This window comes from Patella vulgata, chromosome 2 (genome assembly GCF_932274485.2).
Source record: "Patella vulgata chromosome 2, xgPatVulg1.2, whole genome shotgun sequence".
Lineage (NCBI taxonomy): Eukaryota > Metazoa > Mollusca > Gastropoda > Patellidae > Patella > Patella vulgata.
The window spans coordinates 19,127,423-19,152,279 of NC_065880.2; the positions used below are offsets into that span (position 1 = coordinate 19,127,423).

The 24,857-nt window shown below is 33.2% G+C and overlaps 1 protein-coding gene across 4 annotated transcripts in view; it reads left to right on the forward strand.

The window, feature by feature from the left end:
- The window catches only part of LOC126811382 (pituitary homeobox x), a 62,448-nt gene extending 37,892 nt beyond the window's left edge, over window positions 1–24,556 (forward strand). For 3 of the 4 annotated variants that reach the window (XM_050536957.2, XM_050536954.2, XM_050536953.2), the window contains exons 3-4: window positions 14,731–14,933; window positions 22,630–24,556. In XM_050536957.2, the coding sequence (XP_050392914.1) occupies window positions 14,731–14,933; window positions 22,630–23,154 (728 nt within the window). In that variant the 3' untranslated portion in view covers window positions 23,155–24,556. Of the gene's footprint in view, window positions 1–10,878; window positions 11,483–14,730; window positions 14,934–22,629 lie in introns of those variants that run through there. The other variant, XM_050536956.2, reaches the window with a different exon arrangement.
- The last annotated feature ends 301 nt before the right edge of the window (window positions 24,557–24,857 follow it).

Sequence of the window (24,857 nt, forward strand, 5' to 3'; positions counted from 1 at the left end):
CGTGATTTGGCAAGCCAACTAAGCAAAGTGGGTCTGATTTCAAACGACTTCCAATTCAACAGAGTTTCGTCTTTCACTCGGATTCATATCTTAAGTGCATGATTCGCAAACAACTCTAAAAATCAACTTTATTAAAAATACACAGACAGTTTAGGGACACGGTAGCAAAGTTCAGATTCATCTGAAGAAGTTTATTGCCATCTATTTTCAATATTTATCACCAATGTAACTACGCACGGCGAGAGCTTGTAAATTGAATTGTACTTGCATGTTTATTCTGGATAATAATTCCTCTTTTCTCTTTATTTAGTAAACTTCTACTTTTCAAGACGGAACTTTTCAATGTCTTTTGTTCAAACAAGCCGAGATGTAATTAAGGAGAGTGCGCGCCTTGCTATCAGAAACACAAATTTCAGCACGCACAAAATTTTCAGTTTGCTTGGTTATTCATGAAGCACGATCGTCGAGGTTTATGAATACTTGAATCTCGTTGACACCAAGTTTCGCTTATTCAGTCAGTGCATGTACTTCTTTCTGATGTTGGAAATGACAATCCGGCAATTGACTACGGTCCAACGTCGATACCTAATCTCTTTTCTATGAATAAAAGAGAGATCGCCGTCTTTATTAATGTATTGGCCAAATACAAATAAATTCTGTTCACGCCCATGCCTAGAGATTGTATCACTTTGGTATTAAACGACTTGTACATGGCCACATTGTGTGTAAATTTGTTTGCTTTTTTCATTAATTCATCGCCATATTCTCGCTGTTCAAACTGTTACCAACTGTCTATATTTATTCAGTAATAAATAATCAAATATCACACAGTGGCTGGTTTTATTAAGATATATGTTTTATATCGGTACTTTAAATTAAACTTATTTTAGGAACAAGAAAATGGTTGGTTTACATCAACAATTTTGAATAATAATTAGCATGGCATCAAATTTGAGTAAAAGGTAGGGCTATGTAAGAAAATTAAATGACAATTAGGTTGTACCATCCTGTTAATAACTTAGTTGTTTAAGGGACAAAGCCTTGTTGATTAAGTCAAAATAAATTGTTGAATTGGGTTGGTCTCGGTTATATTTTGAATAATAATTACGCAAACCCCTTTACAGTTTATTTTTTTCTTCGCTGGAGCTGGCGATGTTGATTGGTTTAATACTTTTAGTTTCGTATTTTTAAAAAACACAAAATCGTGTTAATACTATGGACATTAGTCTTACTTTAAATTAACGCTAACATGTACTTTCAGGAAGTCAAATCTTTATTTTTACGAAATAAATCAACATACGATACGCAGTGTGCTATGAGGGAAACCTCGCGCGGGCAGCGGCGCTACGGCCTACTCTTTCGAATTTCAACGGTCTTTTACGTGCACGCTAATGTGTACATTGGACCTCGGTTTTACTTCCCATCTGAACAACTATACATTGTTCCTTGCGAGAACCATGGTCCGGGGGGGGGGGGTCTAGTGGATGAACGCGTGCGCGAAAAATGGCGTCGCCTGTCCAATCTCGTGGGTATTCTCCGGGTCCTCCGGTCCTCCCACTGCTAAAGACCCCTATGCACAAGCGAATTATTGAAATAAAATTGAGCCATATGTTAGTCCCGAAATGACCTAGTTTGCGTCGAGTGGACGTTAAACCAAATTTCTCTCCCTCTCTGCCTTGGTCCTACACCACAGAAAGGGACGGAGCCACGCCGAAAAATCACGATGAACTTTCTCGTCAATGCCAGGGTCGAACACGGGACATCCAGGTTAGCACGCCAAAGTCTTACTCAGTGAGCTACCGCGACTCGCTTCAAATCAAAGAAATCTTGCCATTTAACAAAGGAGATAATAGGTAATGCATTTATTAAAGTGTACATGTTTCTACCTGGTGGTACCTTTGAGTTACAGTTTTGGGCCCTTATTCACGAAAACTTAAACTAAGATACAATCGAAATTTTAAGAAATACTGCAATTCGATTGGCTGACCAGTAAAATCAATTTGCATATATCCAATGAAGTTGCAGTATTTCTTAAAATTTCGGTTGTAACTTAGTTTAAGTTTTCGTGAATAAGGGCCCAGGAATTACTTGGTTGTTTTATTGCATGGTTTGGTTTCAGATTGGAAGTGACTTTTCCTGGTTAATGGGAACTTTCTAGAAAATACAACTACTAAAGCAAAAATCTTCTCAAAGGAATTTTAAAAATGTTATAGGCGTTTCCACTTCAATCTAGTATTAAATACTAAACCGAATCCAAACGATAGAAACACAATTCTCAGATGATGAACCAAACCTACAATTATTTGTTGAATTATCTTTGTTGATATTAGATCAATCAAAAAACAATTCCTCCATAAGAGCTTTAAAGAGAGGGTTGACATTGTTGCTTATGATACTGTACACAAAACATTGGCCGTACGACCAGGTCGCTGTCTTTTTAACGGTAGAAACTATAGCTGGTTGTTGAGGAATGAGGTCACAAAGAAAAGAACAATTTACTCAAAGATTTTCATACCAACTAAAAGCTTTGTAAACGCGCCTTTTAAACATCATATTCTCTTTGGTGAAAATTGCTGCACATCGCGCAATGTATGCTTTTGAATGTAGCTTGGCGTTTCCTGTCCTATGTGACGTTTTCTGACTCCTGCTTCAAAAGACGAGTGTCGTAAAACAGACTTGAAAAGAGATGTTGACAATAGATGGTAAACGTAAAGTTTTGCTCTCTTTTAAATTATGGGAACACAATCAGACATTTACTGTACAAGCGTTGTGGTATATGCAGACAATGTTTGATAAAAGATTGACTTCTACTATGTCAAATCTTTGGAAGTACCTTAGAACTTTATTTTTTCCACTTCCACATTTTTTATTGAAACAACTTGGCAACATTATCTGAAGAAACATATATTGGTTGTCTCTCCGAGATAATATGATAATCGATAGACCATATGCATATATCAGGATACCCCTAATGACCACTTCTCTGTATACTCAATTTATTAATACTCATAGTAGATAAAACTACAAGCTTTAAAATATGGTTGTAATAGATTAATATACTTAACGACCTATATGTCCTAGAGTGCATTTCAGTATTTAAAAATTATAAGTTTTTTAAAGTTTACTTTAATTATTCTACAAATAAGGGCTTTCCAGTAGAAATGTGTAGAAAAACATGTGTTGTCCGACTCTAGTTCCCTCTATAACCTGCCCAAAATGTATATAAGATATGATAAATATAGAGCAGTGGTCCTCTCTAGTTATTGTCAATGAATAATTGTTTCCAAGTCGTCCTGTTACACACATATTATAAACGTTATATAGTTATTAAATTACTATATAGATATCTACAGATCAAATAACTATTTTATTATGTTATAATAGATAGCTTAATAACCGTGTCAAAAATGACATTAATTATATGGTTTCAACTACTGCTATGCAATCCGATGATCAAACAGATATAGAATACGAACAGAACGAAACCTCTTTTATCTTAACACCGCGTTGTCACAACGGAAATAAAGGTTGAGTTGGGTACAAAGAAAAGTTTTTAAAACTAGCATCGTTTTTTTTATATCCAGGATGGGATGGATAGTTTGCCGGATGGCCATTAGTCTTCAACACCCCATTACAAATAAATCCAATTTTTCCCTCAAGTATAATTCTTGTTGCCAACAACTGCCAATATTGTAATGAAACTGTTTGGCTATTTAGATGAATCACTATCATTTCGGAGCTTTGGAACCTCTGCTACTGTAATATTTAGTGGAGTTTCATTTGAAAGGGATTATCTTTGTAAAACTCTCGGCCTGGCTGTGTTAAGAAAATCTCGCGTCCCTCGAGTGGTTCTAGTCGGTCCGTTATCCATATTCTTCCCTCGTTAACTCACTCTTAGAGATGCTAATGGTTTTATAAACGACCACGTATGGCGAGGTTATTTCCAGGACTGACAGGCAAAGACTCGGGGTATTATATGATATTGATATCATTTCTCAGACATACACTGTCTCCCCTGGCCTCAATAATCCTCCTCCCATAGAAAATCAACTCTTTTGACCCTCATTATAGAATGTCGCTGTCATGAAACAAAATGTTCGTGCGTTATCTTCAAATCTGTTGAAGTAACAGGTACGGTGTGTAAAATTCGTTATATTTCTGTATTCACCAAAATTAATATTACAAAAGTTGTCTATTCTTGGAGTAGCCGCCGAGACAGAATATTATCGCTTAAATTTGTATTTTTTAAAATGGAAACAGATTAAGGGGGTTTGTGATTGTGTCATTTAATTAATTTTGCAAGATATATCAGTATCGTCAAATATGATCTTATGAAACTCCCTAATCTGTGGATCTTTTTTTAGAAGCTCATTGTATGAAGACTGTGTGCAAATTGAATATTGGAATAGATGTGAACATTATAACATGCATGGAGTAGCCTATGTGCAAAGTTGCACATCAAACACAATCCAAAACATTCCGTTTGAATCTATATCTCACACTAGGCGTATAATATCTATATTTCAAATAATAAATGTGATTTTCCTGCAGTGTTGCTAAGAAAATACATAACGGGATAATCATTTAAGGAAATTTTTGTGGGTAGATAAGAATAAGTAGTTTATTATTAAAGAGATACAGGTGTGATTCGGGTACTTGGAGGGGTGATTAAGTTTGTGGTTGTCCGGACTAGTGTTTTGTGTAGCAAAAATTCGTCTACACCTGTTTGCCCTACACCAAAGATAACATACATTACATAATAGACGATATATATGAATCATATGTAGTGGATAATCATACTGGCGATATATTTGGATGTATGTTGACAAAAGCGGGTGTTGGTTGTTTTTGGTGTCAAATAGATAAGTGTACGTTGTCCTTGATAAAACAAATTATTGAAAAAGTAAAGTATACTGAGACCTTGGGTACTAATATTTTTGGGATGGAGGTTTGTCAGATGAGTTGGTACCCTGCGTTGTCTCGATAATACATGACTGGTGCCTAAAATTAAAGAACGGCAAATATCCAGGATTAATTGGTCTGGAATCTGAATGAAACAAATTATTTTAACTCGATCAGCATAAAAATATTTTTACAGGGTTCATTTTTTTAACCCTTAGCCTTCTCTACAAAGACATGTTGAAATTCTTACTAAAATAAATTATTCAGAGGATAAAGGGTGTTTTTATGTACTAAAGAATACGTAAAAAACAGTCAAGCCCTTGAAGCAACTGACTTGTTCATTGTCCCCCAACAAATTCGTTCGCTCTAGTTTTAAAAAAAAATGCATACCAATGAATCCCGTCAAGCAACTGCTTCCCAGTTAACAATCTCAGCGAGTTCTATTTCAATATTAACATGTTCCTCCCTTATTCCAACACCACCGTGTATCGTGAACATTGAAACTTCAGATGTGAATAGGGGGATAGAAAAGGTACCATTGATATTTTCAGCCATGCAAAGAGTCCTTGATGCCCAAATCAACAGCACCATCGTGTTTCCACCTTGCATCCCGTCCACAAGCTTTAAAGACCAAGTGGTGAATTGGTTATAAAAAAAACAAACATGAATGCTTCCTTTTGCCACCAACCAGGACATTGTCCTGAAGTGCATTCACAAGCTTTAATGATGATTAAACGTGTAGCATACTCTGCATTTGATCTCTAGTGGACGAACAATTCATTACATTTGCCCTTAAAGAAGCTACCATTTTAATACTTAAATCAGTAGCATGTTAAGTTGACCATCGTGGTAGAAACAGTTGTAAAATGAAGTGTTAGAGCAAAATTTGACAAAAGGAAGATAACCTAGTACTATAGTTTTATATAGAAATACGTGCATGTTGTATTCATATGACCTCTAATCTACTGGTGAGACGTGAAAATCTCCCAAATGCACCATGTTAAGTTAGAGCTCTGCAGCCAATCCACATTTATCCCCGGGTCAATCTCTTGTAATATTTAATCCTTGCATTTATTGGTGCTGCACAGCATGTTCTATTCGTGCTTTTAATAAGATCTGCAGCTTACCTTGTCACAATATCCATTGATAGTTAAGTTTTATATTCTCTACTCCGACGATTGACATGTAGAATAAAGATGTGTATCATAGTTATATATTGTGACAGAATACAACAATTGGAATATTTAGATTGTAATATGCCATTTATCAGTTATTTATAACAATAAATTGGTAATGTTGGCCTTCAACTTGTTATATTTTTCCATCATATCATACTGACATCCTTTCTGTTTTGTTTTTTTTTTCTTAGCAGAAAAAATTAACTATTACTGATTTATTCGGTTGTCAGTTGATACTAGAGAAAATCTCTCCCTGGATTAGTGGCTATTTTGATTTATGGGCAAACTACTTCTTGTATACCAGTTTTGATTATGGCTTCAATATGCTTGTTACGCAGAAGCAAATTTATACAGTAATATAACGTGCATGTGTACAATGCATGTCAGTCCGATTCCTCTTGTCGACTTTCTGTTGGGCTAATTCGTTCGCGTTCAATGTTTTTTGTAACGATGGGACAGTTATTGGTCTAAATGGATTTGTTGGGGAATTGTCGCGATATATAACCCATGTTAAGTCTGCCTCTTCAGTTATTAGCCAGTGCTAAAAAATTTAGGTACTGGAAAATTTACAATAATTCGGTAGTCAGTCATGCCTTTTAAGGTCTTTTCTGAACACATTCACGACCTGCATAGTTGACAGACCTATGATTTACAGCAAAACTTCTAAAACCATTCGGTAAAAAATACTGAATATTTTTCATTTTTAAAAATCTTATTTACCGCCATAATACCTTTACAGGTTAACTAGTATTTCATGGCGTATCTTATCGCTATAATTTCCAAAAACATAAACAAATGGTTGTGTTTATAATAAATATGCATTTTAGTGAGCTTGTAATGTTTAAACTTTTTTAAGCCAAGGTCTTATACAAGATTACCAAGGCTTTAAAACTTACAATTTAATGTATTTTAAAGGATCTTTTTATCATTATTCAAGTAGGGGAAATATGATACAAAGAGATATTTTGTATTAGATTTATTTATTATATTAAATAAAGATTTTGCGATATGAATAACGACCTGGATATAAGAGTGTATATTTGCTGCTAAATGGTTGTGTATACCTTTCGGTACGATTATCTTTTTGTTTCTTTAGAAGCAGTATAATATGTGATATATGTTTTTTGAAGTGATGTTATGATATAATTATGAATGACAGTTACTGTAGGATATTGAATTACATGATAATCTACTTATAAAAATATCCATGGACAAAAATATAATAATTACCTTTGATTTATGTGAAATATATCTGAAATTATGTCAGAGGTGAGATAATTAACTTTTAATAAGAATAGAGCACACTTATGCCTGTATTTATGGTGTCAATATTGTCATATTTTATGACTATGAATCATTGTACACTTTTATTATATCTGATTTTATCATGACAAAAAATTTGGCATTTTTTTTTAATTAGTTTGCACATTAAAGAAACTGTCATAATTTCCCTTATGATTCTTTTAGTAATATATAGTTATGTTATGAAGTGGGTTAGAATTCGTTGCATCTTGAGAGTGGGTGGCGATAGTTTATTGCTGCAAAACATGTACACCAACGGCAATTGTCCACGATACATTATTTGCTAATATAGGATGTTTGTTATAGCTATCTCTGATCGAATTAATGTCGCGTCGAATTTAAAGGTTTTTGTTCGGCATGCCATAGCGATTGTGAACGCCAAATTGAAATATAAATGCAGATGTTGGAGCTTGCTGTCGATATATTATGCACGTGGTTTTAAATGATATGTTCGACATTACACATGTCCTATCAAATTTTAAAAACTTGTTCTTGACGTCCGATTTGTGTAGACTCGAAGTTCTGAAGGCACTAAGTTCCTGCATAAAGCGATACGTTCTGAAATGTATGCCTGCGGAAAATGAATTCAAATTTACGTCTATACAGAACCACGATGGTCGAACGCAAAATAGGTAAATATGGCGTTTATACATGTCTGTATGTCTCAACCAAATTGCTTACTCTATCAAGACGATACAAATATCTATTGGAATCAGCTGTTTTCTGACTTGTGACAAAAAGATAAGCTTCCCATGGGGGCCCTTGAAAAACGATCCGGTATTTTCACTGTGTTGTTCTAAATATATTTTTTTCAAAAATTGTATTAATATAGGGAAAGTACAGATACGTGTCTTGAATATGGAGCATGTCAGAAGATGGTCGCTCTAAAATATCTGCGCTGAGATTTTTCATTGTTTTTCTGCCTTTGTTTCTCTTGTGTTATTTTGCTTCATTTCGTTCTACAAGGTTCTGGTCAATCAGAAATCAAATTTTATTTCTTTAGTAAATAGAATTCAATGCAAACTTGGCCGATTTCGCTAAACGCGTTTTAATTCCATTGTTCTACATATCCGATATCCATGATCATGATATTATCATTAAAGTTTATTTTAATAATCGATCTGTCATTATTGATTCAATTATTTAAGACAATATTTATGCTTATCATTACATATGTAAGCTCCGATAATCGTTTTAAATATTGCTGTCGAATAACAGATAAATTTTAGACAATATGGGTTTAAATTATGGTCAACATTAAACAATGCGTGTTTAAGAAACAATGCTCAAACAGTTTAAAATTAAGCTAAATTGACTTAAAGGATTTCATTGTTCTAGAAGTCTTAAGACCATATTTAACACGATACGTTAAGTGTTTTATCACTAGTTAATGTATACTTACAAAATCTATCAAGCCATTGAATGTATATGTACCTTACCTATCATAGGATTAGTGTACTAGACTAATATCTCACCCCTTCAATGTATCTCCTGCACCCCCAACGGATTTGTTTTGCTAGCGATAGGGGACTATATTGGTGTTAATCACTCTTGATGGGTATTGTACACCTCCGCATGCACTAATCAACCGGTAAGTGCAATTAACCCGTCGCGCGCAATCAGATTACAATTGTATAGTCCTTGCCCTCGTTAATAAGCCCCGATCACATTCATATGACAAAACTTTCTTTTACTGTATTATTGTTTGTAGTGTCAAAAGTTAATGGGGTGTGCTAACTGGTAGATATGCTTCTATGTGGGAAAATCCGCGATCAAATCGTTCCGTCTGAAACACCAGTCTCCGAAGTGTCAATCTTAATGAAATCTTTTTTAGTTGGTAATCCATGCCATAATTTCAATTACAAATATAAAGTATATAGTGGAAAAATGTCTAAATCAGACTGAAATACATTTCGTTCTTTTTTTTCATATAAAATATTCATGAAACCCATATCGTGAATTTTTTATAGATATTAATTATAAATGTCACCGAATGATTTATGACAATAAGATGTGATTATTTTAAGAATGTATTATATTTTGTTTTAAATTTGTTCAAGAAGCAATTGTCCCGCTGTATGGATAATAAAAAAGACAGACTAATAAAATTAATGCATGAAACTAAGCAATAATGTAGGTATACTAAAATGTTCCCTTGATTAAGATCTGTAAATAAAGCAATCGGAAATGTTGGCAATCCAAATTTTATCTTCTAGGGTAGTCTGTTTACGTTGCCTTATTACCTCCCTTTAGCCGTGGCTGGCTCGTGCTGGGGCGATGACAATACCGTTAGTAAAGAACTAGAGAGTTTGTTATTTCAATACAGAGTGTGTTTATAGAAAACATTAAACTTGAATTCGATCTGTTTTCGGAACTAATATATTTAATCGATTAGTTAATCATTATTTGATAATATTTTATGTTATCAGTCAAACGCCAATTTTCCTATTAAATATGACACGATGTTTAGACAAAAATAAGTCCTGCTACCCATAGCCTTTTTTGTTTAACTTTAAAAGATGCTAAATAATTATATATAATGTAAATATAGACACGATGAGTGCTTTAATTGAGTAATTTTTAAAGAAATTTCTAGTCATGTTAAAAAATGCATCTACATTTTTTGTAATTCTCTGAATGTCGCTCAAAATCACATCCAAACTCTTTTATAGAATACACCTCCAAAAATCATTGATTAGTATTTATATTTTGTCCAAAAAAAGTAAGAAAAAAGTATCAATTGCATTATAAAGGAGTTATAATGGTCCCCGTGATACACCACAACATCTTAGGATCATGCATGTAATTGTTTAAGTGAATGAAAATCTTATTTTATCAAGAGATTTTGAGTAAATCGGTGTGGTTTAAAGTCTACAAGTGTATGTGAGATGCAGTATTTACAAGGATCAATCGTCTCACAATTTTAACGCTAAGGAGATGTAGCAACTAATCAGTGAGATTTCTACTGTTTTTATGGTAATTTACTCGAAAATCTACCATTAATTTACGGAGTGCTGTAGAATTTCTACCATCTTAAGTTAAATAGATTTTATTTTACGTCAAAATCTCCTCTGCACTTAAAGGTTTTGTAGTGGGATTCTAACCAGTATTGTGGAGAATTCTAAACCTTGTGTATAGAATAGCTCCAAGCGAAATCTTATGTGGTTATTTAATTGTCCGAAGTGAAGGGGTGGGACCTAGAGCATAGTTTTCTTTTATACTTTTTTATGTACTAACCCCTGTCCAGCTCACGGGCTTTCCATTGGCTGACCACGGCTCTAAATGCTATCAATACTTTATCGACATGCAAAAATTGCCCGGCATCTTATCAATTTATTAAAAACAACACCCAGTTAGTACTGTCATGCAAATTATAGCCGCTATATTGGCAGTGTGAAATATAGCTCGAGCACGATTCAGCCTATCGCAGGGCAGCATGGGTAGTTTGTATATATTCGTGTAGTGTGTGACGTCACAGGCCAGTCATGCTCATATAGTGAGGTTTCGCCAGTCCGTCCCGTGTATGAGTGATTGATGCTGTGGTGATCGTGCTTTAAGCCGCCGTTAAACACTACTAGTAGTATTACCCCGAACACACTGTAGTTTGCAGTTTTCTATTTACATGCCGACAGTTCAGTGAAACGACACAACGTGTTTTTTCTCTCTCTATTTCTTGTCAATGGCAACACAAAGTATTGGACTATTTTATAACAGTAACTGTGCCGTGATTGTGTTGTGAGGTATATAACTAGCGTGGATTATTTTAGCTTCGAAATTGTACAAGCACTTGTTTGTGGCTCCTCCCATTTCGGATTCTATACCGTGCTACTGTTTAAGATATTGCTACTATCGTCCAGTTGAGCGGACTAGGGTAGCAAGAATAACTAGAGTATAAATGGACTCTCTACACGATCCTCTGTGCTTGGATGAACTTGTTTCTGGTTGTGAATCGTCTTCGCAGTCTAACATGACCATGCACCACCTTTCAGAAACTGGGTCCGCCTCGACCACAAGTGACATTCAGTTAGGAAACCCTCACAACCCTAGTCACACAACGTTACATGGTATTAGTTCGGTGGACGGGTCTTCAGAAAAATCAGGTGAGGAAAATGTAATCTCTTAAAATTACAAAATCTTTAAAATGTAAATTTTTCATTAGCGCGAAAATACCTTACTGTGCAAATTGTGTGCAAGATCAGCTGACATTTAGATGGTAAATGATGTCGATGTTAGCAGTATATTTAAATGTTATGTTTATATATTATTAAGTTTGTATGTTTGTATTGGGTAGTGGTTATGATATCGGAGATTGTCTAGTTTATTGATCTACAATAGATCACCAGATTTATCCGTTAGTAAAAGGTCAGTGGTCGATTAGGAAGAATTACTGTATGAATTTGTATCGTCAATTTGAGATATTGCTAAAGGCATAGAGAAAGTCACTTGTTCAAAGTATTGTATTGCTAGAGTTAATATTAGCATCCGTTTCAACGGTGGCCTTTGAACGATATCAATATTCGGTAGGACACGTAAAGTCACGGTGATGAAAGTTGCCTCTTCTATATCCCCCATAAAGTCCCCATAATTCGTGTCAAATCAGGGCAAGCTAGTTGGTCAGTTTTCTTGTTAAAAGAGATCAGAAGTATACTTAGCGTAAGCTTATTAATCCCGATAAATATCCTTGGACAAATCAAACAGTATTAGAAGCCAACACTGAACGGCTCAAATACTTGGACACAACCAAAATAACTATAGCCTGGGGAATGTTTGACCATTTTGGCCGAAGGGCAATAGTCGCAATGTTTTACATCTAGTATATATTTGTGGACATCGTAAAAAATCTACTTGTACCCTATATTATATTTTTACAAGTTTATGAAAATGGTAGAGCTGTACACAGACCGTGTCGTCTGCATTTTATGGTGTCCCTGACCTTCATCGCTGACAAACTGTGTTGGTGAAAATTTAAATTGTCTCTATTTTTTACGGGACGAAATGTTTTACATTCGCAATTAAGAGGAAAAGTATTTTAGCAGAGTGTACTACCATACAGTTGATTGTGATGGTATGTAACTAAACTTGTCGCCGTTGCCCCCTCATGTAAATACATGTTAACCACATTTAAAACAAACTTTAAAATAAAGGTGCAGATTTCCTTTTTTTTTAAATTTAAAACTAGTTTGTATGTAATTGCATACTTATTTTAATATTATACAACACTTAGATTATTTGGAATAAAACTGATTTAGATAGAGAGAGATGTGATTGAATTTTTGTCGCCGTACTTTTATTACTTTAATCACTTTCAAACATTAATAAAGAGGGCCGTCGAGAACTCAAACAGGATTCGACTGCCTCCTTCACCATCCCCATTCGCCCTCTCGTTGGGCCTTTATCTAAGTACTAAATTCATGAACTATTCAGAATTCGACACCTTCCAAAAATTTTCACCTTCATTGGAATTAAATTGATCAGTTTATTTGTAAAGATATTGTGAGGTTTGTTAGTAATGATAATAATTATATTGGATGTGTCGCTATAGCAATAGAAATGTAATTGACCCCCCTGGTTAATTACTGTATCTTATTGAGAGAAATTAACCTCCAGTTGTTTCCATTGACAAGATGGCCTGTTAGAACCGTGTTTAACGCGACGATAGAAAACCTCGGAATTACATTATCTCAACAATTATTTCTTCTCTAGTACCGGTAGCTTTCCTCTCAAGTATACACTTAAGATGTGAAAGATGTGGGATCTATATTGCGGAAGCTATATATTTTTAACCAATGGCCTATGGCAAAAATTTTCTTGCTTATTATAAACGAATTTATCTTCATCGAGAAACTTATGGCATTGTTACATCTATTTATACTCCCCCGTAACCCACTGCATGGCGTATATCCGCCTCCAGTATCCCGGTTGAGGCAGAAATGCAGGACAGTAAACCCCATTTTATGTCATATACTTTTATTTTTAAATACAATGATCGTCCAAAACTATGAGCAGCGTGAAATCAAATATAAAAATCTATAATATCAATTTTTAATCTATATCAATATCAACAAGAACGATATAACTTGCTTAAAAGCCGTTGGTACAATATTAAAATACTCTTGAAAGTAATTTTGATGTGTTAGTGAAAACATTTGAAATTAGAAAAAAAAAGAATTGTTCAAATATATAACCTATTAAGCTGTATTAAAATAAATTTATTTCTTCAAAGCCTTTTACTATGTCTTCGCTGTATTTTAAGAGTTAATATTGACTGTTATCTAAGAGCTCTATTAGATGAGTTTAAAGAAGTGTTGGTTGGTAAATTGAGTGGTCATTTCTTTGTTGGTCAGTCAATCTGAGGGCTGTTTAAATGGGCTTTGTGACCATATAATAACAAACGGTCAACACTCCTAACAATGAGCACAAACATCTCAAAACATATAAGCTCTAAAATCAACATAATAATATGATTTACCCTTTCATAAATTTTCATTACTTCGGAGAATATTATAAAATTTACTTTACAACTTTTTTTAAAGCTCATTTATTAATTTCAATTTTAATTATTAGTTTTCTTCAAAGATTTCTTGCCAAGAAAATTTAATTTATAAGTTATTTCTGGAAATTAAATTCTAAAATGATTTGAATTATGTAGTCTAAAAATATATTTAAATTTCAAATAAATCCATAAAAAAAAGAATTAAACTGATATCCACGGCCATACAATTCGAATTTTTACGGGATTTGTTGAATTTAAATATACATTAGTTAGATATACTCTTTGTCCGCCTTACTACTTGTATTATTTTGAGTGGGGTAAATTCTATTGAATTGTAATTTGATCAACGTAAAAATAAAAAAGAATCTATTTTTTGTTGTGTAAGGCGGACGAAATACGCGTTTACCTTTATCGTCAGAGGTATGTTTACCCACAGGGACGGGTAATTGGAGCCATATTTTAAACAGATTATGACGTGCAGAAAAACAACATTTTTGCATGGATGAAAGCTTGTCAAAATGTGGATAAACAATTTACACATAGTAATATATTATAATAACTATTTATTGTTGCTAAAATCGTGTAAGAGTGAACAAAAAAAGCCTAGGGGTTTTAGAGTGGGGTATATCCGTGGGTGAAATAACTAACTTTTTATTAGAATTTCATAGCTTTCCACTTGAAAATTTACTCCTAAATTAATTTAAAAACTTATAAGAAAAGTTAATCTTCAGGTTGAATTAGAAAAATTATTATTCCCTTCATTATTATGACTGGACATGAAAAAAAATGTCTTCTACATTTTTATTTACAGCTTTTCTGTAAAATTCTTCATATGTTTTAAAATTATTATTTTAGATTCAAATGATGGCACAAAATCCAAAGATGACTCTATATCAGAAGATGATAAAAAGAAAAAAAGACAACGTAGACAAAGAACACATTTTACTAGTCAACAATTACAAGAATTAGAAGCAACATTTGCTAGAAACCGCTACCCAGATATGGCGACACGGGAAGAAATATCCGCATGGACAAATCTCACTGAGGCGAGAGTACGGGTAAGTTTTCAATTTCTAATATTATTAATTTTCTAGTTTAAATTTGTAATACTTTGTGGTGTTTGATAAGTGGAGAGGTTTTTAATTTTCCCCCATCTCACTTTTTTTTAAAATTAAGACGCACACAAAATGTATCTGACATTAAATTGAATCAAATTTAAATTAACTCTAGAGATGATGTAAAACATAGAACACTTTTGATTTTTAACATTTTTCTGAAATAGATTTACCAAGTTCAAAAATCTTAAACATTTTCTTGATAATCAGGGACAAAATTACCAGTAACATTTAGTCGCCCGAAATAAAATGTGTGCTTCAGTGACATAGAAATATATATTTTATATTCGTAAAGATAAATAAAGTTTAAAAAGTTTTAAAATCATTTATTTTCAAACTTTGATTACTTTTCTTGGAACTTGATTGTAAAATATAAAATATAATCATTACTAAAAATTAATTTTATTACATTAATTTTGAAATTAAAACTTCGTATATGCATACATGCATGGCTCTGAGAAAATACTGGTTAATAATATTTACGTGTTAAAGGGATTGACCAACGTAGCCAAAACGATCCTCGCCAGAAGTAAAACGACATGAGGCACAACATTAATCTATTTTATTACTTATCTATATAGATAGTAGATAAATCATACACATCAAAGCTGACTGGTCAGATTAAAACTATTGCTTATTATTTATGTACTTCACAGAGTTGAACTTTCATTAATTTGTATATTGCAAGCGGATTTTTTTCTATCCATGGTGTCACTGAAACATGCTCAACCCAGTACGTGTATTTCGGGTCAATGTTATTATTATTATTTACCCACACCAAGGTCCCCGTTTAATATAATTTTCTGTTGAAATTATTAAATAAATAATCTAAAAATTACAAAACAGGTGCTCTACTTTCCGATTTTTCGAGATCAGAATAAATTCAATGCCTCATAAATTGGAATCCATAATCATGCGCTTATTTAAAATTCCAGTGTTCGTGAGTATTGATTTATGCTTTAGGCTTTGTTTTATAATAATAAAAAAAAATCTTTGAAAAACAATCGATAAACAATGCTTGAAATATGAATAAAGACGTCATACTTATATAATTGACAGGAAAGTTGTCAAATATGCATTTTTTACTACAATAAGTGTAGATAATTATATGTATATGTGTATATTATGCTTCGACCTATTACCAAATTAATGACCCTGACATTTATATGAATAAAGCACTGTTATAGCAAACATGAGATTAATTGTATATATACATATAAACACGCTATATTATATAGATTAATTAGGTAATTAAGATGTAAATGAAACAAATGAATATAATTGGCAAAGAGAATAATGTTAATGTATATTAAACAAGCAAATCGTTCATTATGCAATTGTCTTTCTGATATAATAACTGCAAATTAGCTGGTAAGTGTGCTAGAAACCCGTTGGATGCCACGAACTTGTACCCGGTTTCCTGTCAGAACGGCTTCCATTATATTTATTTTATGCTAATTAGGAAATAGGACGTGTGATATTATGAGACAATGGAATTGTCATTCTCGCCCATTTATATTCTTAATATTTTAATTGGTGGATTTTAGCAAAAACTTTCATTAACACGAAATTTGGCTAGATCTGAACAAGAAAGGAAGGAAAAATGAGTTATCCCTTCACTTAATTAAATAATAGCAAATTGTTATCTCTTTTGCAATATAGCGATGTTAATCATGAGTTGAATTATTTGTTTTATACCTTGCAAATGTACAAAATTCCATTGTGACATGCCAGGGTTGACATACATGATTGTAAGCATGAAAAACATTACCTATTCTGCGCATTTCACAGTCGCGACAAATTCCACGCTTGTACAAATGTAAGTGAAGTGAAACAAGTAAATCTGAATACTGTATATGTTCACCCGTTTTCAACTCATTTCATAGTTGACTGAGGTACATCTAACGTTCGTCTGAAACAAACAGATCCTAAACTTGTAAGTTTTGTAACGAATTGGAAACACACAGAAGGGTCGAACAGTAGTTGACCTCCCAAATTAAAGGTGTGTTCCCCTTATCTAAACATAGAACACATCTATTAGATCTTCGTTTATATGTATGTAAATGCAAATAGTTTAACAACTCGAAACGGTAGCCATTATTTTTACGTCGTGCGCAACTTACGTGTACTCATCGCGTCAATTGCGGGTCGTTAACTTAAGGGGTGGTAAATTTCGCTTTTGTTTACACCCTAAAATTACAAGAGCACGACTGGTTTGTTAAATGTGTAAAGAGAGGAAACGTGCAGTCGATTTAATGAACCGCTCCTGTTAAATATGGTTGGTTAGGTAGAAACAAGGTGTTAGCAGATCGAGTTAAGCTGATTTGAATGTGATGTAAGCCCTCGGTGACCTAAACATTCATTGTCTTCATAAATTGATAACTACTGTCAGTCATTATTCGTCTAATATGGCAGTAGATTAAGAACCGCCACCGCCAAAACGACTTTGGTGATAACAGAAACGCGTACAATGTACTCCCAAATTTGAAGATTTGAACACTGTAGCCGTGAAAAGATGGCCACAACTAAACATACATGGCCTTTTCCCGTCTGCAAATAACGCTTTAAACACGACAGACGAAAACTGACAAAACATCGGTTTTAGCTTCAAGTGATATAAATTTAAATCCGTGATGACATATTATTAGAACTGTTTAGTTATAGATTTCTAACAGAGTAACTAATATAGCTTGATTAGACTAACATTAGAATACTAGAATTAGTAATGCACAGTAATTGATTGTGACTATTGATGAATTGTTATCTAGAATAGATTTATTGATTTAATTATTGGATAGGTTCTTGTTCATCCTTGTCTTATCCATGGTTGTGATGCGGTGACCTTTGATCAGAATACAACATAAGTAAAAATGTATGATGATCTACTGGTGGTTTAGTTTTGAAATGAAATAACTTTTTGAGGAATTCATTATTGACACATCCAATGTTACTAGTCTGTTCGGATGATATTCTAAACCAAATTCACAAATTGTTTTATTTTGTTATTGCTAGAGAAATTAAGAACACGTGTATCATTTTTGTGCCAAAAATTTGTTGCGAGTTGGCGTTTATAGCGTGTTTTTCGGAAATACAACACATAGAAAGACGCCGATGGTATCAGTCGATTCAGTCATGAATGCTAAGAATAGTATCATCTTCTGTAACCAGTTGTGATTGATTTTTCACACGTAAGTGATAATGCCCTGTGAAAGACGATTACTTTGATCATGGCGCTGATCTAGCAAACACATAATACTCACTCACTGTCCTACCACACTTTTCCTACTCTACCATAATGTTATGAATGAAATTAAACTAGCGTGTGTAAATAGACTTTTTTTCCATTGCAATTTTTTTTATTTGGTTTGTTAGATTATACGAGTACGGCGCATTTATTCTATGATATGATTTTAATATCATTTATGTTATACAATGGCAGATGTATTGTGTCAACGACGGAGATCACTGTTGAAATTTGAAAGAAAGGTGCAAAAGGTCTTGTATTTATGAATAAGTGTGTATAAAATAAACATAAGTAGGTATTAAATTCGTTAATAATATGTTATAGTTAATACATAATTGACTCGTGTAAACTCTGTGGTATTTACATTTTATTAATCGAAGTCTACTAGAGCATCTTTAAGAGCTCTCAAAGGTACGCAGTAATTACTTTAGAAACAATTTCACCCATTGCTACTTATCAGTCAAGTAATAAACATAAATATGGTCATATTTATACACAGTGGTTAATCTAGGAGATAAAAATTAGACATTGAACATAAATATACATCATTATAGTGATTTACTATATAATTTGTTGTATTATTTGATTAATATGAAGGTTGTATATATATATATATGGTCATCAGTGAACCTAATATTTGATTTCTGTATGAATTTGCTTTTACTATTTACCCAATTTTAATACAATAATCTGCTGCTTATGTTATTATTACGTTAGATTTAAAGCAGTGTTAGCCATTTTAGCAACACATTATGGTCAATTTCATGGGCATCTGCAGGAAATTAACATTCTGTAAATGTTGTGGCATAGAGGAAAGGAAAATGCTTAAAAGATTTATGTTCGTTTAATGATTAAGTATTAATAGTATCTGGTGCACTGTTTCCAGTCTTTTTAAAGTTATTTTTGACGCAATATCGTATGTATGAAGTCTATGCCAATCATTGGAGGCTTCCGTGCGTAATAGTCATAACTTACACGCCGGCTTTTCCAACAATCCACAGTTTTAATCGAGATGGCGACACCTCGTCATGTTGTTAAACTCAATAATATCAGAAAAAACTAGCGAGCACTTACTGCATGCAGGAAGCTTATTTAGTATTTATGCGATCACGCGCGCCATATTCCATATTATTAACGAGCATCGTTTGTTCTGTTTTATAACTGTGTGCATTGAATGGAATACCAGAAAACGTACATACTTTACAGTCGTCGGTGTACAAAACTGAGTTTATAGACAGTTAAATAGAACATTTGATTTGACTGTTTTCTGATACATAAGAACCGCAGATTTCTGATAAATAAGAACCACAGACAGGCCTTATATTTCTAAAGCTACTATATAAACAATAGGTAAATGATAAACATTTAGTAATACGACTACAGACTAGACAGTATAAATACTTATTTCATCTCTACTTCTAGAAAGTATGTTACACTAACTAGAGAAATAGCACCTGTACTTTAAGTTTATTTGGAAGGTCACACTTATGGTTTCCACTCATAGCTTTATTTAAACTACCATTAGAAAATCTGTATGAAATCAAATAAAATGGGTAATTAACTTTATTAATTAAAATCTGAATATTGTTGTTTTACGACAAGATAAAACTATGTATATGCAGGTCGTACGACAAGGGGCGCTACTATGTCATTGTATGTTCTAACATTGTTCCTGGTACAACTAAGTTACCCTTTAACATTAGTGATCAACATAAGTATGTCACGAGGAGTTGTCATCCTGTATATGATATTATATACTGTCACTGCCTTTCTCCTAATTATTATTACATCATCAGAGATATACCAGATTCTTTGTTATTGTTTATTTACTGCAATTATCGTTAGTGTCATTCATTTTTAAAGTAGTATTCATTCTCCATTTAAAAGGCAATTTGACATTTTTGTTAAACGATTTGTTCAAAAGAGACAGTACACAATTATATGGAATATAATTACTGCTTACTACTGGGCGACGTTTCGAATATGCTTCTCTGGTCTTTATCAAGCAATGTTAAAATATAAAATTTGACTGGATATTATGTAAAAACAATTCTTAGTTACCGATGACCAATCAAGGACATACCACTCATTACCTCGAAGGAGACATAATTTAATTAATGCGGGAAAATGATAAAGTTTAATTGGTGTAATGCAAATAATAACATCCAATATAATACAGGTCACTTTTGCCTGAATTCATGTAATAATATATTCAGCTGTTGTTTCTTCACTAGTTTCCGCTTCTAAAAAAAGCGTATGATACACGGTTTCAACTACCTTGATGTGATTTCAATCTCTGATTACAGCATTCGAAATTCCTGTATAACAGGGTAATTGGATAGAATAATAGAACGATTAACCGTTATTGTACTAATCGATATTAATTGTTCAACAAATAAACCTTGAAATATGATCATCTAGATTATTTTTCTATGGTTGAGTATTGGAGCTCTTTATCTACTTATTATCAAGCCAAACAAAAAAATGCATGAAGAAGGAAATGGGTTTAACACCGTATTTCTCTATTCCAATCGGGCTAATGAAGGCGGGAAAAACAAAGGACTCTTTGGGAAATGAGTTAGGTAAAATACTTAGGCTGTAATACTTTTTTTTAAAGAATTTTGAAAACTTTTGTCCCGTCTTGTGGGGTCGACAATGTGGGCTAATATTCAGTATAATATGTATGTTATTTCATTAGGTACCGACGGGTGAACAGTTTCAATACAGTTAAACTATGAAAATGTTTATTTTAAAACTCTAATGTTTATAGAGATTTCTTTGCTGTCAATATTAGGAGTACTTTCAATGTTTATATATCTGACTTAACATTTTCACTTGATATAAGTAGGCGGATGACTGACAGCACACTATGCACATAAACTATTCTCACAATACTGTTTAGAGAGGAGTGTTGGGAAACATTACATTAAAAAATCAAATCTCTACAATAAACCCATTGCAATTTGGCGAATAGAGCGATTATTTACGGACTCCATTGTTTATAATCTGTGTTAATCTAATCTGCTCATAAGTCGAAATCTCAGTCATGTTCATCTGGATTAAAACATCCTCGTTGTTCATGTTATCGATGTGTCTTTCGTTCTATGGTCAGTGGTATGACCATGTCAAGAAAACCTTGTGCAATATTTATGTTCAAATCATATCAATAATTAATAAACATACACTCTCGGGTGTCACTCGACTATAATTAATAAAATAACTTAGTCGTTTTAGTGTTTTATTCATACGACTAGAGAGTATCATGCTACAATTCTCTATGGTAAACAATACTCAATTAAACGAGCGAGATGATTTATATTTTGACGTATCTGTGTTTATTTTTGCTCACTGCTAGCAACAACGCGCGCTGCAAGATTGATTAAATACTTTGATAATTTGAAAATATTGTCGGTAGCGATGGAATTGCGTAGACAGACTGTTCGAGTGGATGAGATAAAACCAGAACTCGATATGCACAAAGGAGATGGTTGCCCATGTATATAAATAACCAAATCCGACCTTCTCACGTCAAAAAAACATGTCTAACATTTGCATCGTGCAAACTATTTATGATTAAGAATGCATAATTAATTGATGCAAGATAAGATGAGCATTGACGCTGAAAATTCTGTTAAGCTAATAATTTTAGTACCAGATTTTATGAATAAATTAAAGATAGTGGCAATTAAATCGTTCTAAAAAATTAAAACGGTATACAGCATAGTAATTAAGACTCTGCACTTCATTTGTAGACAGTAATTGCAATGCAATATAACACAAGAAGCTGTCACTCATAATACAACAATACTGTCCTTTACGTTAAAAGTATCTTGGAATCTATATCAGTCATGTCATTATTTATTTATTTTCTCCACACACCAAGTTGGTGTAGTAAACACGTTTATAGTATATAGAAAAATATAATTATTGATCGAGGCTTACGTTAAGACATATTTATAACGCTTGAATAAAAATTGCTAGTTCCGCCATCTTGCCCCTTTTCTTCTTACCTCTCCACGCCACCTAGTGCTGTAACCGATCCACATGAAACCTGTAATCTAGAGTTAACCTAACCTGTTACTATCAGTACTTGGTAATTAGTGCGATAAATATCATTGTCTAAGTTACAATAATTATTAACTGATCTGACATAGAAATCACTCAGGTTTAAACGTATTTTGTAAACCATATGCTTAGTTTATTCCCATTCAAATGAATCGGCAATTGTGCAGAAGTCATAAGCAGGGAACTGCAACTAAGGGGAGGCAATCGAATAGTATTGTTTTTGGTTACGCTTATGTATAACCGTGACGTTAAATGATTAAAGATTTAAATCTCAAATTTGTGCATGCAATTTATGCATTTCTAAGATTTCTACTTTTATTGTCTTTTCAGGTATGGTTCAAAAATCGACGAGCCAAGTGGAGGAAGCGAGAAAGAAATATTGAACCGTTTAAGAATGGCTTTGGATCACAGTTTACAGGCTTCATGCAACCACCATTTGATGATGGTCTTTACACGGGTTACTCCTACAATAACTGGGCAGCCAAGGTTCCCAGTCCTTTGGGCACGAAATCCTTTCCTTGGGGACTCAACATGAACTCTCAAATGAACCCTCATCTATCATCAGTTGTATCCACACAGCCGCTGGGCTTTTCGTCTTCCCCGAGTAATATTTCCAGTATAAACTCCATGGTTGGTAGTGTTCCCAATATATCTTCAAATATGAACTCACCTACACCTCCATGTCCTTACGCTCCTCCAGCACCTCCATATATTTACAACCGTGATCAGTGTTCCAACAGTATCGCCGCCTTACGGCTCAAGGCTAAACAGTACGCCCATTATCCATCAGTTAGTCCCCGACAACCAACTCTATCAGCTTGTCAGTATGCTACAGTCAACGGTGGTCCAGTTTGATCAAATACACCAGCATTAAATCAGGTCTTTAAGTATTGGAATGGCAAGATGGAAGGACAGAAAGAGTACATGATAGACGGATGAATAGATAGAGTGTTGGAACATCATAGACAACTGAATCAAACATTACGGACTTATAATTAACTCTTCCATTCGGTGTGGAATTCTAGAGAACGTATTTCATTGATAACTGCCAAAAATATTCTTCATGGTATGTGCTAAAATCAACGAACTGCGATCAAAACTACGCAAAACGGGAATTGTACATAAATTATGATGTACATGTTTTCATTGTGAATTTGATTAAATACCATTGATGTCCGTTCTTGCCCAGGTTATTTGAGCAAATCTGTTGTGGTGTTTTTTATTATATATTATCATTATTATTATTTTATTGTAAGAAAAGACAGCTTTTGATCTAAGATGGTGAGTGTTCACTGTTTAAGTTGATATCAGTATCAGGTATGCGAACTTATCGTAGAGTATAAGAGATATGATGACATCTCAAGCCAATGTCCATTGATTGGTCCATGCTGGACATTATCTGGCCAACGGTAGATAGGAAAGTGACCTTTCGGGAAGAGATGAGTTCTCTCGATATGGAGGCCAATAGTAAATATCATCGGGGTCTTATCGAAATAATACTGGAAACCCATCCGCCGGAGGGATGTGGCGAAAACGATTGGGTAGCGCAGCTGTCGGCTTAAACACTCATTATAAACTATAGTGAAACCTTCCTTATCAGATGAGCACCTTTTGTTTTAGTATCAATTCGTACTGTGTACTTTAAATTGATATATTAATTGTCAACTGTGTATACTGTACCTGTACATCGATTTGCATGAAGTGTTCAAAAGTTTTACCAACAAAAAAAATTAATGTGATTTCTCAATAATTTTCCATATATATTTTTCTGTTTACTAATATGCTTTATTTCTTTGTTTTAATTTCTTGTTTGAACAGACTTTAAATGTTACATAACCAAAGCCAAAATTTAAAACCAATTTCTCTTTAAAATGTGAACATTTGGTTATGTGGATAATTTGTACTCATTTTTTATTGAATATGAAATTTATGTATAATAATAAATTATTTAAATTTTCTTCTATCAAAGAAACAGTGGTTTATGTTAGTGTACCAAAGTTTAGATAGATGTGATTATGATAATTAAAGTGTTAAAATCATAAAAGTTTTAAACATATCAAGAAATAAAAATGATTTTATTATATGATATTATGAGGTTTCTTAAAATTAAGAAAACACAGTGCTATTGAGTCATATTTATATAATCTCAATATAGAAGAAGTGCGAGAATATATTGTGTTAATTGACGTTTTTGAGATGGCTAAATTGTACAGTAAAAAATATAGAGTATAAAAGATAATAATATTAATGGTAATGACTTTAGTAGATAATTGTTTCTTAGAGAAATATGTTAATAAATTATGGTAAATATTCAAACAGTGTGTTGTTTTGTCTGTATTTGATTTTATAGCGTATTGTTATGACTAGTCTACTCAATGATATATTTATAAAACTGTCTAGATGGGGCGATGGTTGATCCCATGACCATACCTAGTGTTTGTAGTGACCTATTGATCACTCGACTAGAAAGAAATATATGTGTTTAGAACTTATGTATGATAATAATTGTTGACAATGCAAAGAAATCCAACTATATGGTGTTTTCAACCTCAAGCAAT